The following is a 14483-nucleotide window of genomic DNA, read 5'->3' as shown; positions in this document are numbered from 1 at the left end:
ACACGGATGACAAACTAGAGAAGAAAAAAGATGTCGATAACTAAAAAGTTAAAATAAAGTTAAATAGCCTCTAAAATTACCCTCAAATACTACATTCTTCATGTTAGCTTTAATTCGTAAAACATGTGCTCCATCCATCTTGATGGTGAATTTCAGAACGAAATATCACATTCAGGTCATGGAATTCTTATCTAACTATAGAATATACTATAAGAAAGCTATTTAGATAGAAAAATCATCAAGTTGAAAAAAGCCAAAATTATGTGAAAAAAAACATCGATTCAAAAAAGCCGGCTTTTTTGCATCTCTATGTAGGCGTCGCCAAGTTGTTAAAAAAAATACAATGGAGAAAGATAGGAAGGGGGAACAAGCGTGACGTCATGCTGCTACCTACCGTCCTCCTACCTTTTCAGATCCACTTTTACCCCTTTTTATGAACCCCAAATTAGAACATTTTAGATGTTTTAAAATTCTTGTATTTTTGATCATAGCAACTTGACCTGTAAAGAAGACACAAAATTTCTCCATTAACTGTACAGGAACGAAATAGGATCATCCTTAAGAATCTGAAGCTTCGACATAACACTTCTTTTGTGATGTGTGTCACAGCATGAGACCACTGCGTGGTAGCGATTTGTGTTCATGCAAAGCAAAATGTGCGTACATCAGCACAATACAAAACTGAAAAAAGCTATTTATTAATGCTTATTTTCATTACCGCAAACTAAACGCAAATATTACGTTGTGTCGAGCTCGAAAACCGCTTGTGAATGAGGGCTCAGAGCGCTTGAAAAAATTGTTTTACACAATAATTTTGTACTCTGAGTCCAGAAAATGAACACCTATAGGCCTACATACATTTCAATTTCTTACTGGCAAATAGTTATCCGGATTTTCGGTATCCAGTTCTAAAACAAGCCAAAAAGTTCGCTTAGTAGATTAATTCAACGACGGTACTAAGAAAGAGCTGTTTCAAAGATACAATACACAATAATTTTTGAAAAGGCGGTAGATGAGCCTCCGTAGGATTGCCTCCGTCTGTCTTGATTCGTGAAGACAATAAATCAAGAAATTTTTGTACTAGTATTACCATTTCTTCTATCTACAACATAATATTACGCAACTCTATCATACAGGGCATAGTGTTTCATTTCAGTATTCTCCCCATTAAATTGATCACTTGTGACTATAAATATCTATATATTAAAATGCTAGGTTTATATGTTTGTGTGCAAAGAAAAGTTTATATGTTTATCTCCAATCCTGTTGACAATGAGATCTCGAAAACCACAAGTGTTAGAATCGTGCCATTTTTGCTGGTCGATTCCAAATTTTGTGTAGATTGGCCCAGTTCCAATTGAATATTTAAAAAACATGGCCATTATTTCTTTAATACATTTTTTAGGGTACACTGGAGGTGTTGACATTTTAAAAAATAACACATTCTTTAAGTTATACACTCCAACACAACATGCTTGTATACAGTGGTTGTATATTTCTCAGGCGTTTGTTTCATGATCAATTGATAATGAACCGAAACCGGTTTTTTGAAGAAAACCGATACCGCTTTTTGAAAACCGAAACCGTTTTTTGGAGAAAACCGGTTTCGGTGAAAACAGGTTTTTTGAAAATTTTGAAAAACCGGTTTAGGTTTTTCTTGGAAACCGGAAACCGAAAAAACGGTTTCTGCGCCTACCACTAGTTTATACTGTATGTGTGTCTTTTTAAGCGTATGAGTAATTGTATGTTTATCTGTTTATTTATATATTTATTTATTTATGTGTATTTATATATATTTATAATATTATTTAGTTATTTATGCCAATTATATGTTAGTTTAGATTAGTTGTGCCAAGATCGTCCTTTTGATGTGTGTGTGTAATTTACAACAGATAGGAAGCCTCGGTATAGAGAAATACGAATTAGAATACTTGAAGTGGATTGGCTGCTGCCAGGAGCCCATCAGAAGCAAGATATCTCAGCTCTTGTGTGTATATTAGACTGCACGTTTCTCATGTATCTCATAGTGTCTGATGAAGACAAAATGTTAGTTGGCGAAATTGTAACACGTATGTAATATTTTTATGTGAATATATATTGTTTTGCTCAGCAAATATTTATTTTGTGTTTAAGTATATATAAAGCAAAGCTTCTACTTATGGAAAAAATTACATGTGTAAGGATAAAATAGTATTGTAACGCCGCTAGTGGCGCATCGAGCCGGAAGCTTCATATCGTGTGCAATGAGTTGATAGCCGGTAAATTTGCAATTAAGTTTGGGAGTGAGATGCGTTTTACTGATAAGTAATGTGTCAAATTGTTCCTCGTGTAATAGTTGTTAAAATATGAGTTTATGAGGTAAGTACAAGAGAATGTTGAAAAATAGAAATAAAAGTCATAGTCAAATAACTAGATACATGATCACTATGAAGTTAAATAGTTGTTTCGGGTGGAGATACATGAAAGTGCATGTACGAACCACTGTAAGTGGCATGAAAATCGAGGTGAAGAATGTTGCGAGCTGCGTGCTGAACGTGTTTTAATATTAATGGTTGTGCAAAAGAGGAACGTTTTGAAGAGTGTGGGTGACAAATGCTAATAGTTTATGCATATAAATAAATTGATTAGTCTTTCGAAGTCTCACCTTTTCGATTTTGAACATAATGAGTCAATAGTGGTACTACAAGTTTCGGCCTGAATTCTTCAGGAGCAAGCCGAGACTTGCACTTGTAGCTGTATGTCGTAGGCGGGAATTGATACCAAGTGTTGCTGATGGGAACTTGTTGCAGATTCGGACATTTTTCATAGGAAAAGGAAAAGTGTGCACCTCTTTGTAGGATAACAGGTTCATAGGTTGCACCTGTTAGTAGGATATACTTTATTTTCTTGACAGCGTTTACCTGGGAGAGGAATTAGTCCTAATGAGCAGGATTGTTCAAATCGGCATCTCTTCTTGAAAATTAAGATTTGTTTATGCAAAAGGTCGTTGAAAGTATCCTGTGATGTTCTCAGAATTCGAACTATGTACGTTGGTCCCTGATTGTTGCGAATACGGATGCATTTTTAAAGGTGTATCCCACTTCAGGAAGTTCAGTCTATATATCAAGTGTTATAGATAGAGGGACTCCTCGTACTACTATTGATATGGTATGTGGCTGAGGTTGCTAGTGTCGGATGTTGTTGAGAGAAGTTAAAGTTGCAGTTTTCCTGAACATTTCGAAACTGGATTGTCACGAATTATTTTGCGAAGTTAGCCGACTGTGATTTAATGATGAATACATTTTTTGTTTCTACCATTTGTGAAATATCTTTGCGTTGCCGATACTGGAAAAGTTAGAGAAGTAAAACCTTCGAACTAAAGTACTTTGTATTGTAGTTTTGCTGTAGCAAGCTGTAGACAGCTGCAGAGGAGGATAAGCTGGTTGGAGTCAGAGTCGGAGCTCGAGATGCTATGTGCATTTGTATGCTTCTTAAATGGTGGTGAACTCGTTGATGATGCTTGGTGGTTGCCACTGGTCGGAGAACGAGAACTCTGGGAACTTGGTTCAGTTTACGCTGAGCATGGACGAAATTGTGGAATGAAGAAAGTGGGGGGAAACTAAAAAAATTCCAAGGAAACCCAAGCACACGATGTTTGTCCGCCACAAAGTTAACTTGGCGGGAGCAGGGTTTGGACCCGAGACCCCATGCATCAGAGGTGAACGCTTTACAACTGAGCCACCCCGGGAATTTTATCTTCAAAGAATGTATGAAAGACTTTCCATCGTCAATTATCATATGCGGTAAAATAACCGAACTGAAACAGTATTCAAAACTATGTGATGAGAACAAGATAAGAGTGAAAGTGATCATAATGATGATTAAAAATTATACTACTTGTGTGCTCCAGCCAAATTACGTTCGTGAAAACTCTCAATTTCTTGCAACCTGTCGCCTGTTAATGAATTAGCATCACTGTGCGCCCACATGAGTGCAATAAATAGAGTCTAGACTTGGCAGCTACGCCTCACTACATGTGCGCCAGCTGAGAAAGTATGTGAATGCACTACGTTTTACCGGCAAATCAAAGTGGCTAGCCACCTATGAAAAGGTTACGCCCCCTGTAACGTGAGTGATGGAAAAGAATTTATTTACAAAGTGTAAGTGGAGATCTGTGCTCTATCGAAATTTTACAATTATACGGTATAAAAACTAACAAAAAATCAAAAAGAAAAAGAAAAATGGGCGTATGGAACTTTGATCCTTAGCATTATAATGTAAGTAAACATATATAACACAACTTAATATAGACAGATTGATTCAATATAAATACAACACAATTAGAGAAAATAAAAAAAATGTGTAAAGGGATAACGAGGACGGAGAATGAGGGGAGGTGCGAAGCACAAGTTTACACATGTGTATTGTTAATCAGACAAATGAATGTGTCTTTTGCGTAGGGTCATCTCTATGTGATGATGGGAACCGGAGAAGCCAAACTGAGCTGAAAGTGATTACTGTGCAGGATATGATGGATGAAAATGGAAGATGCTAATGAATAACATAATCAGATATAATCTTCAGCCCCAGATTAGCCCTAATTCGTCACCGTTTTTTGAATTATTTGTAAACAATTGAAACAACATTTTTCTTAATTGGTATGTTAGCAACTTTGGGTGAGACACTTGTCGGTTTCCGGGGAAGATGTGGATTTCGTATTTATATGCCTAAAAGACCTCCAAAATATGAAATTAAAATTTTTATTCTTGTTGGTGAAACATTATACTACACAACAAATATAGAAGTGTATGTGAGGACACAACCAGAAGGCCCGTTCAAGATAAATAACAAACCTGAGGAAGTAGTGAAGAGATTGTGTCAACACATTCATGGTACATCTTGTAAAGAAACCTTTTTACAATAATCGTTTGCAAGCTGCAATTTTGTTAAATAAATTGAATGAGACAGTAAGTTAACTATTACAGGGACAATTCGTAAATACAAGAGAGTTGCCCCCGCGTTTGTGAATGCCAAACGGAGAAAAGAATACAGTAGTGTATTTGGTTTTCATTGGAAATGTCCCATTGGTTCGTATGCATCTAAGAAAAATCTGAGATGAGAGTTCCAGAGATAACAGGAAGCCAGAGATCGTCACATTTTACAACGATACTAAAGGTGGGGTGGACATAGTAGACCAGATACCTACTGAATATGACGAAGAAAGAAATACTACACGATGGCAAATAACGTGATTTTATCACTTCTAAAATGTAGAACCGACTAATAGTAATGTTATACATTTAGCGAACACAGCAAGCTTATTCGGATTGACTCTAGAAACAGATGCTTCTGTAGCTAATCATGTAGGAAAGCGAGGACGATGTTACATGTATAAACACAGTAAGGCCAGATATTTTGCCAAAAGTGCTGTAAGTGAATTTGCCTAAGTCACGCAAAAATGATGTGTGGAGACTGCTGCAGAATTGAAACGTGAATATACCGCTATTAGGAGAAATCCTGGTTTACTTCTTTCTAGTTAATAAATATTTTATTTTCAGTACCGGTATTTAAGCAATAAAATAGTCACATAATTATCGAACTTCATTTTAACAAGAAAGGTATTGCCTCAATAAAAATGTATAGTTTCACTTAAAGCGTATCCACTGTCTGGTGTTTGTATTTCATATTATAAATATAATACAAATTTAAATCCTAGTTCACATCTTATCAGACAAAAATGTTCCTGGGTCCAGGAGGCAAAATGTTACCATTCATAAATTTTTTTTTCACCTTACCACTATAAGGTTAAGAACAATGTATCTCACGAGGGTAAAGTGTACTGGCAGAGCGTAAACATTAGGGACAAGGAGTATGCTGATAGCGATTTGGTGTGCGGTCTAAAGTGAGGTAGTATATATTGCATGAATAAAGGGTGCTGGGTTTGGAAGCGTTTGTTGATATAGGTGAGATTTACTTTTTCGATATATTAGTGTAAAGTGGACAAGTTATGTATTGGTATAGCTCCAGAGTGGGACTACGTAACCGGACAATGAAAGGTATGTGGAAAACTTTTGGTTAGAAGGTCAACAGTTTCTTTTATAGATTTTGAATAATGAAGCTATCCACACTGTAAATCTGTATGTTAAGTTTGGCAGTAACAAATCTTTGTATGTACTTAGGATCGTCTATGCATAAAATACAAAAAGACGACATCAAACCGCAGAAAAGTTAAAGTTCGAGCTACTGCTTCGGGAAAAATATTTGTGCTATCTCTATGCTTTATCATTTCCATTGTGATCCCAGTAGTAAGGCTACGGCTAGAGTCTGCGTTTGCCAGCTGGAGATGCAGTGAAATATCGTTATCATTTATTGGAAGAGAACACTCAATTAAAATAATTTACAATGTTCAACTCAGATGGCAAGAAAAAAGTGAGAGTGACTTGGACAACGTGATCCCACGCTAGAGAAGTGTGCCAAATCAGATGTTTTATATTCTGCGTTTAATGTGGTGATGTACAGTAGAATGCTGCTCAAAAGTGCAGTGAACAGAAAACCACCTTTAAACTATACTACAAAAATGTACAAAGTGTTACAAACAATTTTACAGACTGTGCCGTAAATATGGCTGTTTAGTGGTGAGCAAAATATGTCTGAAAATATCGATAAGGAACAGTGGAATGTCGTTTCTCAGCCAATTCTCTACATAGAAATAAGACCGCAAGACGATAAAGGCGGATTGTTTGTAGTATTAAAATTAATGGGGCAGCAGAGCACAGAATGATCTCGTACGTGAGTGTGAAACTATTTGAGCTGTCCAAAAACAGTATTCGTCGGGTGTTTTAGCAGACCATATAGGAACAGTGCTCAAAGTTTACTTGAAAGAGGCCACGAACATTTCCAGATGTCAGAAGGTGACAAAGTTGCTCATTTTGGTGACTATAACTTGAGCTTAGATATGGATCTACAATAAACATGGGATAACGTCAGACACAAATTAAAACCCTTTGTTGACTATTCTACTCAAGCACTCAATTTGGGATAGTACAATTTTTATAGCACGCATAAAAATAACAGCTTAGTTTATATCATATCTATTCTTCCAACAGAATGCGACATCTCATATAAACTCTCAGCACGTGTGAGATTTTTGTCCTTTGTGGATTATCATTTACTTTGCAATATGTGAACATTGAGTAAATGCCTTGCTAAGCTCTTTGCATCTTTTTGGTGACTGACTTGTGTTCAACTGCGTTTCAAGGTTTTAGCGTTGACTATATCGTCTTCCACACTTCTCACGTGTGAGGTTTTCATCCTGTGTGGCTCAGCAGGTATGAACGTTGAATAAATTCTATTTCAGGATTTTTGCAAGGTGAGATTTTGCTACTGTTTGGATTCACATGTGTGCAGCCAATTTCGAACGTAAATTAAATGCCTCACCACACTCTTGACATGTGTGATGTTTTACTCCTGTGTGGATTAACATGTCTCTAGCCAAACTTCAACGTATATCAAATGACATACCACACTCAGGGCATATTGATGCATATTCTAATTAAAATTAACATGTGTAGTCAGAATTGAACTTCGATTAAACTTCTAAGCATACTCTTAGCATACGTCTTTTTTTCCTGTATGGATTAACATATGTGTAACCAAACTTAAACGATATTTAATTAAGCCATCACACTCGTAGCATGTGTGATATTTTGTTCCTCTGAGGATTAGCATGTGTGCAGCTTAACTGGAACCTCGATTAAATGCCTTAACACACTCTTGGCATGTTTAATCTTTTTCTCCTGTGTGCATTAAATAAATGTAGCCACACTTGAACATAAATTAAATCCTTTACCACACGCTTGGCATGTGTAAATTTCTTCTGTGTGGACTAACATGTGTGCACCTAAACCTGAACCTTGACTAAATGGCTTATTTCACTCTTGGGAAGTGTGATGTTTTTCTCCTGTGTGGATTAACATGTGTGTAGCCAAATATGAGCGAGGACTAAATGTCCTTCCACACTCTTGGCACGTGTGAGGTTTTTCTCCTGTGTGGATTAACATGTGTGTAGCCAAATCTGAACGCTGAGTAAATGCCTTTAAACACTCTTGGCACGTGTGAGGTTTTTCTCCTTTTTGGATTAACATGTGTCTGGCCAAATTTGAACGTTGAGTAAATGACTTACCACACTCTTGGCACGTGTGAGGTTTTTCTCCGGTGTGAATTAACATGTGTTTAGCCAAGTGTGAACGTTGATTTAATACCCTACCACACTCTTGGCATGTGTGAGATTTTTCTCCTGTGTGGATTAACATGTGTGTAGCCAAATCTGAACGTTGAGTAAATGCCTTAAAACACTCTTGGCACGTGAGATGTTTTTCTCCTGTGTGGATTAACATGTGTGTAGCCAAGTGTGAACGAAGAGAAAATGCCTTACCACACTCGTGGCACATGTGAGGTTTTTCTCCTGTATGGATTAACATGTGTGTAGCCAAAGCTGAACGTTGAGTAAATGACGTATCACACTCTTGGCACGTATAAGGTTTTTCTCCTGAGTGAATTAACGTGTGTTTAGCCAAAGTCGAACGATGAGTAAATGCCTTACGACACTCTTGGCATGTGTGAGGTTTTTCTCCTGTGTGGATTAGCATGTGTTTAGCCAAAGTCGAACGATGAGTAAATGCCCCAGCACACTCTTGGCACGTGTGAGGTTTTTCTCCTGTGTGGATTAACATGTGTGTAGCCAAATGTGAACGTCGATTAAATCCCTTACCACACTCGTGGCACATGTGAGCTTTTTCACCTGTGTGGATTAACATGTGTGTAGCCAAATCTGAACGTTGAGTAAATGACCTACCACACTCTTGGCACGTGTGTAGTTTTCCTCCTGTATGAATTACCATGTGCGTAGCCAAACTTGAAAATCCTCTAAATTCCTTTCCACATACTTCACAAATGTGAAATTTTTCACCTGAATGTATAAACTCACCACTTGACATAGTTGAACTTTGATTAGAGCGTTTATCACTATTTTGGTACGTATGACGCTTTTCACTTTCCTGTGTCACCATATTTTTTGTCAAACGTGATCGATGAAATCCTTTGCCAAACTTCGTAGAAGTGTCAGATTCCCCATAAGAATGAGAAATGGCTTTATTTAATGTAGTAAACGTATTCCCTTCTCCGTGGAAAGCAAAGATGTTATCGCGCCTGTAACAAATTCAACAAACAATGAAACTTAAATGGAGGTAATAAATAAGTAGCAAGAAAACATGTAATCATTCGCTATATTACATGATTTATTACATTAAATATTGTAGGAATATGAAATGGAGTACCATATCACTATTGTCTCAAAATAAGTTGCTGTAGTTTGTTTCACTATATCAAATTAAACTATCATTTATATCGTGGCGGACATAAGTCTATGACCAGGTATTGTCTACTGTCTTGACACAAATGCACAGTATGAGAATTAAATCTGTCGTATCTGTAGTTTCGTGTGGAGAAAAAAACAACTTGCGATCCAAAGATTTAAGAACAACTCAACGTATTAATAGAAACTGTACCGAATATAATTCACTTATATCATCATAAGAGGAACACGAAAGCCGTTTTGAAACCAATTAAAAAATTACATACAACTTTCCAAACTGAGGCAGAGAAACTTAGAGTAACAAGACTAAAGATGAATGATTTACATCGTTGTGAGTAATCATTTTCAGTGGTCTAGGAGCTTGACCAGTAATCACGAGGTTCTTCGATCAAATACACGTCAAGCATTTTTTTACTTTAGGAATTTTGATGGAAATAGATCGGCGATAAAACACGCTTCATTACATTCAAATATTTGAAAACTCGTTTGCTTCAGCACTTGAACTATCAAATTTTCAAACTATCAAATTTACAATTATTTCGAAGAATATATAAAAATTAAAAACTTATTATCGCTCAGGTCATGCCATTACAAGCAGAAACGTGATATTAGGCAAAAAAAAAAAAAAATTTAAGTTTTGTGTAATGTTGCCCATGAAAAGACGAATTTCTCATCTCGATTCTAAAACAAACCAAACAAAATCGGATTAAAACATTTTAGTTCGAGACAGGAGAAGGTTAACTCACACTATAGTCATGCTTTGGAGATGAGAATCGAGACGAGACCAAAACTATCGTAAACATTTCTCATCTTATCTTGATTCTAGAAATAATGTATGCCACTCTTTAAGCAACAATTGCTCTGTAGACTGAATCTTATACATCATTTTGATAGTTTGTATTTCTGAGCTCACTGAATTATGGTCTGTGTATATATTTTTGTAGCAAAGGTTTTTAATTACATCTGCAAACTTCACAAGTTAGTTTATTACAAGCTTTAGTTTTCAATTATATTGTTCTTTCTTTTTACAGTTTTTTTCCTGAAAACGTACAGTAGAATATATTCTACACGAAATATTAGCAGAATTCTTTCGTTTAAATTTGAGTAGCTGTAGAAGTGTCTCATGATGGTATGGAACCCCTTTCTTGAAACCCCTTCGACATCTTCTGTAGCTTAGCCAGCATAATTATTACTTAAAAACAACTGTAATTACGGCTCTTGTGAGTTTAGAATCCCTACTTTCTACACCAAAATTACCTCGAAACTTTCCGTTATAACATTTAACTTTCCTTTATAACATTTAGCTAGTTGTAGGGAAACTTTCCGTTATAACATGTACCTAGTTGTAGGAACGTATCGAGAGGGTATGTGCTGTTGGTCCTGACACTTCTCTCCAATCCCGACTATTTTGTAACTTTTGGCTCACGATATGGGTTATTTTACAGGCTTGAATACAATGTGTCCTCATACGGAATTTGTTACCTGTACTATTATTATTATTATTGTTACTGAATATTTGAGACCTCAATATTACGTCACACTGCCGTAGCAAAGCTGGGATAAATGCAATAAACAAGTGACAAATCTTGGCAAAAAGACGAAAATCAATGTGAAGGTTACGATTATATTTACAAGAATATAACAACTACCAAAAAACACGATTTCAACCACATGGCGACCGTTCTCCTGATTAAATTATAGTAATCTTCCTACAACTGCTTTTACAATACCATTAGTTATACAGATAACGTGTTGAGTTTGGATCTGATTAGCCTACTGTCGACAGTCAATTTCCATCAGAACCTCGGCGAACACAATTAATTAAAAATAGAGCAGAGTGATAGATAAAAACAAGAACTGAGTAATGTAGATTTTTCATGTAAGTAAATATGTTTTGACCTTGAAAGCAACAGAGATTAATGTAGGTCATAAAACTTTTTCTTGTTGATTTTTAATTCCATGTAGATGTGAGTGGATAGCAAACAGCTGATTGAGTATACACACATACATACATGTTTTACACTATGCACCTTCAAGTGCATTTATGAATAAGAGTAAATGTTTTAATACTAATACACAATAACACACTGAGCAAGGCTATGTGATAATATGTAAAAAGAAAACAGTATCACGTGACAGTTTCAACACAATAACTGTGCAAACAAACACAGAACATATAGAGAATGTTTCGGAAAGCAGGAATTAGGACGTACAGGAAAAGAGGAAGCAGAATAAATGAACTAGTCAGAAGAACAAAGAGAAAAGCAATAGCGAACAAAGATCAAGGGGGAGTAATATATAGATTAGGATGCGAAGAGTGTAACAAAATTAACATAGGAGATACAAAAAAAATGCAAAAAAAGGATTAAGCAGCACCAGGATGATGTAAGATTGAAAATGGAAAACAATGCGATATACAAGCATCAGAAAGAAACAAACCACAGGATAGGTGGGGAAGGAGCAGAGGTCATAGAAGTAGAGAACAGGGCTTTGGTGAGAAAATGGAAGGAAGCCAGAGAGATTATGAAAGCAGGACGTAAGGTGATGAACTGGAATGCAAGATTCCCGATAAATAAGGAATGAGAGAAGATTCTGCTTAAAAAGGAAGGAATAAAAAGGAAGAAGAAAGAAAGAGAAACAAAATAACAAGGAAAATAAGGATAATTAGAGGACAGGACGCATCCAGCGGAAAGAAGTAAACCTTTAATTGGACACGTGTGCAGCTAAAAAGTGAAAGTGAAAGCCAGACAAATGTTACTTTTTAAAGAAGGGGCGGAACCTAATTAAAATTGATCTCCGGACAGTATATATAAGTGATAACCAACTCCCAGCAACCAGAAGGAGTGGAAGTCTGCTGAAGACACAGTTATTGTGTAGAAACTGTCACGTGATACTGTTTTTCAAATATTATCATATGGCCTTGCTGATTGTGTAATTGTGTATTAGCACAAAATGGAATCAAAGCACGATAGAATAGTTATAGAAAATATTTTATATATGGTACTAGTTTATATCTGTGCTAAATTTATATTGAAGCACTTTGCAAAGTGAAAACTGAGTTGTAAAAACAAGAATTGGTTGTTAATGGTCGTAATATCAAAATTCTTAGTGTTTCATGTTTTAAGTGCATGTTTCTTATTTTCGTGTTAAATCCAGACATTTATATTTTTGTACTTTGAATTAGTTGCTCGTAACTCATATCAATATGGAGGCTAGTGTTCTAGAACAATTTCAAGCAATGTTGACAGAGGAATTAGAGAAACAATTAGAAACCATTGCTCAAAAATGGTAATGAATATTGGATGCCTAGGACAAAAAATACATGAATCAGTAGGTGAACTTCAAAAGCCTGTAACAGATACGATTTGGGAGCGTAGGAAAGAGCGAATTGAATACCAAAGCAGACAGCTTACGTAATAATATCAAAGTAGCCAATAACTCCTTAACCGAAGTACTCTCTGAATTAGTTAACACGGAAATCATGTTGATTCAGTAACTGCTGAGTTTAAAAATAGTGTAGCGGAATGAAAGAAAGGTATCACTGTGTTCTATGAATACATGCGAACGGCACAGTTTGAGTGCAGGCAAACTAACAAAATAAAAGAGTGCAAGGCGGAAAAGAAACCGTCTTGAATTCGAGCCAGCCCAAGCTGTGAAAGATATGTGCCAAATAAACCAGAAAGTCGATTACAGTCAGGAAAAGGAAATATGCAGTGTAGAGATAGCAAAAAAGAAGAATTGTTACGCATACCTGTAAAAAATTGTTTTTAATGCAATTGTTTTGCAGGCAAGGGATACCGATGTTTGACACATGATAAGCGATAGCGTTCAGGTTGCGCGTATCCGCCCTCTCGAAAAAGCCAGGGAAGGCTTGAGATTTCAATTGATGATTTTGTGTGATAACGAAGTTACAGTGTTGTCGGCTTTGTGTCGCAGGCAAATGGTTTTGCGCGAATTAACAAATTCAAATTTGTCTTTGTAACCGTGTATGTCTAACGTAAGTTGCATTTTAGTGCTGCAAATCCATTCCGACTTTATCAGCTTTGAGTATTGTAGAAGGAAACGACTTAAAATTCACAATAGACCCACCAAGCGAATTCTGTTTTACGCAGTGAATGTCTCGTACATAATATATCGGTCGGAAATGTTTACCGTAAACAAGCGAACACTTCAAATAAAGCACACGCAGTCGAAAGTATATTTCCGTTAAAGAACCGAAATGTAACACCAAAGTTAAGAAGAAAACTAAGATGGCCAATGATACCCAGTTGAGTTTTCGTAATACATTATTAACGAAAACTCGATTTGGAGGAACATATTCAGTAAAATTAAAATGAGCAGACGTGATCATATCAGTACATCAGATGCAACATTTGTTAATTTTCAGTTGCCGAAAGTTTGAATTTTCAAGCTAGTACTTCACTATTGCGAAATTGTAAAAAGCGAAAGTTTGAATGTAGTGCTACCAATGTGCGTCGACCTCCACGTACAGCGTATTCTCAGCACGCACAACCACACATTAGGCGTGCAGAAGGAAATAAGTTGAGAATAAAAGGAAAGTGCCTTGGTAAGCGTAATTCGGAACGCACTAAACTCAGTCAAAGACGAACTACATGCAAATTAAAGTCGAGCTGTAGGCGATGTTATTTCGAGTCAAACATGCGGAAGAAGTATACATCGACTCCGAAGAGCACTAAAAAGCTTAAGCGAAAACACGTACGAACATTGTATAGTAAACTACATGGCAAAATATAGTAATAGTAAGCGCAAACCTAAAAAGAAATTTATGGCAGGTATCGCAATGCAGCGTAAATCTAAACGTCGCAAAGGATGGTGTGTTATAACCGCTGCTATGTTATAGAAGGATTTTTTGTGGACACTCTGTATATTTCGTCAAGACAGTGATCATTATTTTCAATTTATACTTTATTCTGCAACGCACATTAGTTCTTTCTTTGGGGGAAATTGCTTCTTCCCCACACAATTGGACAAAGAAGTCTTTCATCGTTTTTTTCATATATATAAAACGTTGCTTTTGCTGAGAACATTTCAGTTAGTGACTAACCATTTCAGTGTTTCTCCCTGACTTATTATATGCACTGTATTTATTCTGCAGTTATTTGGAACTGAA

The 14483-nt window shown here is 36.2% G+C and overlaps 1 protein-coding gene across 2 annotated transcripts in view; it reads right to left on the bottom strand.

The window, feature by feature from the left end:
• Nucleotides 1–4757: 4757 nt before the first annotated feature.
• LOC145674801 (uncharacterized) overlaps nucleotides 4758–14483 on the bottom strand; it is a 34604-nt gene continuing 24878 nt past the window's right edge. For both annotated transcript variants that reach the window (XM_081745017.1, XM_081745018.1), the window contains exon 2: nucleotides 4758–9186. In XM_081745017.1, coding sequence (XP_081601143.1) covers nucleotides 7911–9047 — 1137 coding nt within the window. In that variant the 5' untranslated portion in view covers nucleotides 9048–9186 and the 3' untranslated portion in view covers nucleotides 4758–7910. The remainder of the gene's footprint in view (nucleotides 9187–14483) is intronic.

Source organism: Thermobia domestica, chromosome 18 (assembly GCF_964235325.1).
Source record: "Thermobia domestica chromosome 18, izTheDome1.hap1.1, whole genome shotgun sequence".
NCBI classification, from domain to species: domain Eukaryota; kingdom Metazoa; phylum Arthropoda; class Insecta; order Zygentoma; family Lepismatidae; genus Thermobia; species Thermobia domestica.
Note: the sequence above shows the minus strand (reverse complement) of the source record. Positions and strands in the feature narration are given on the sequence as shown.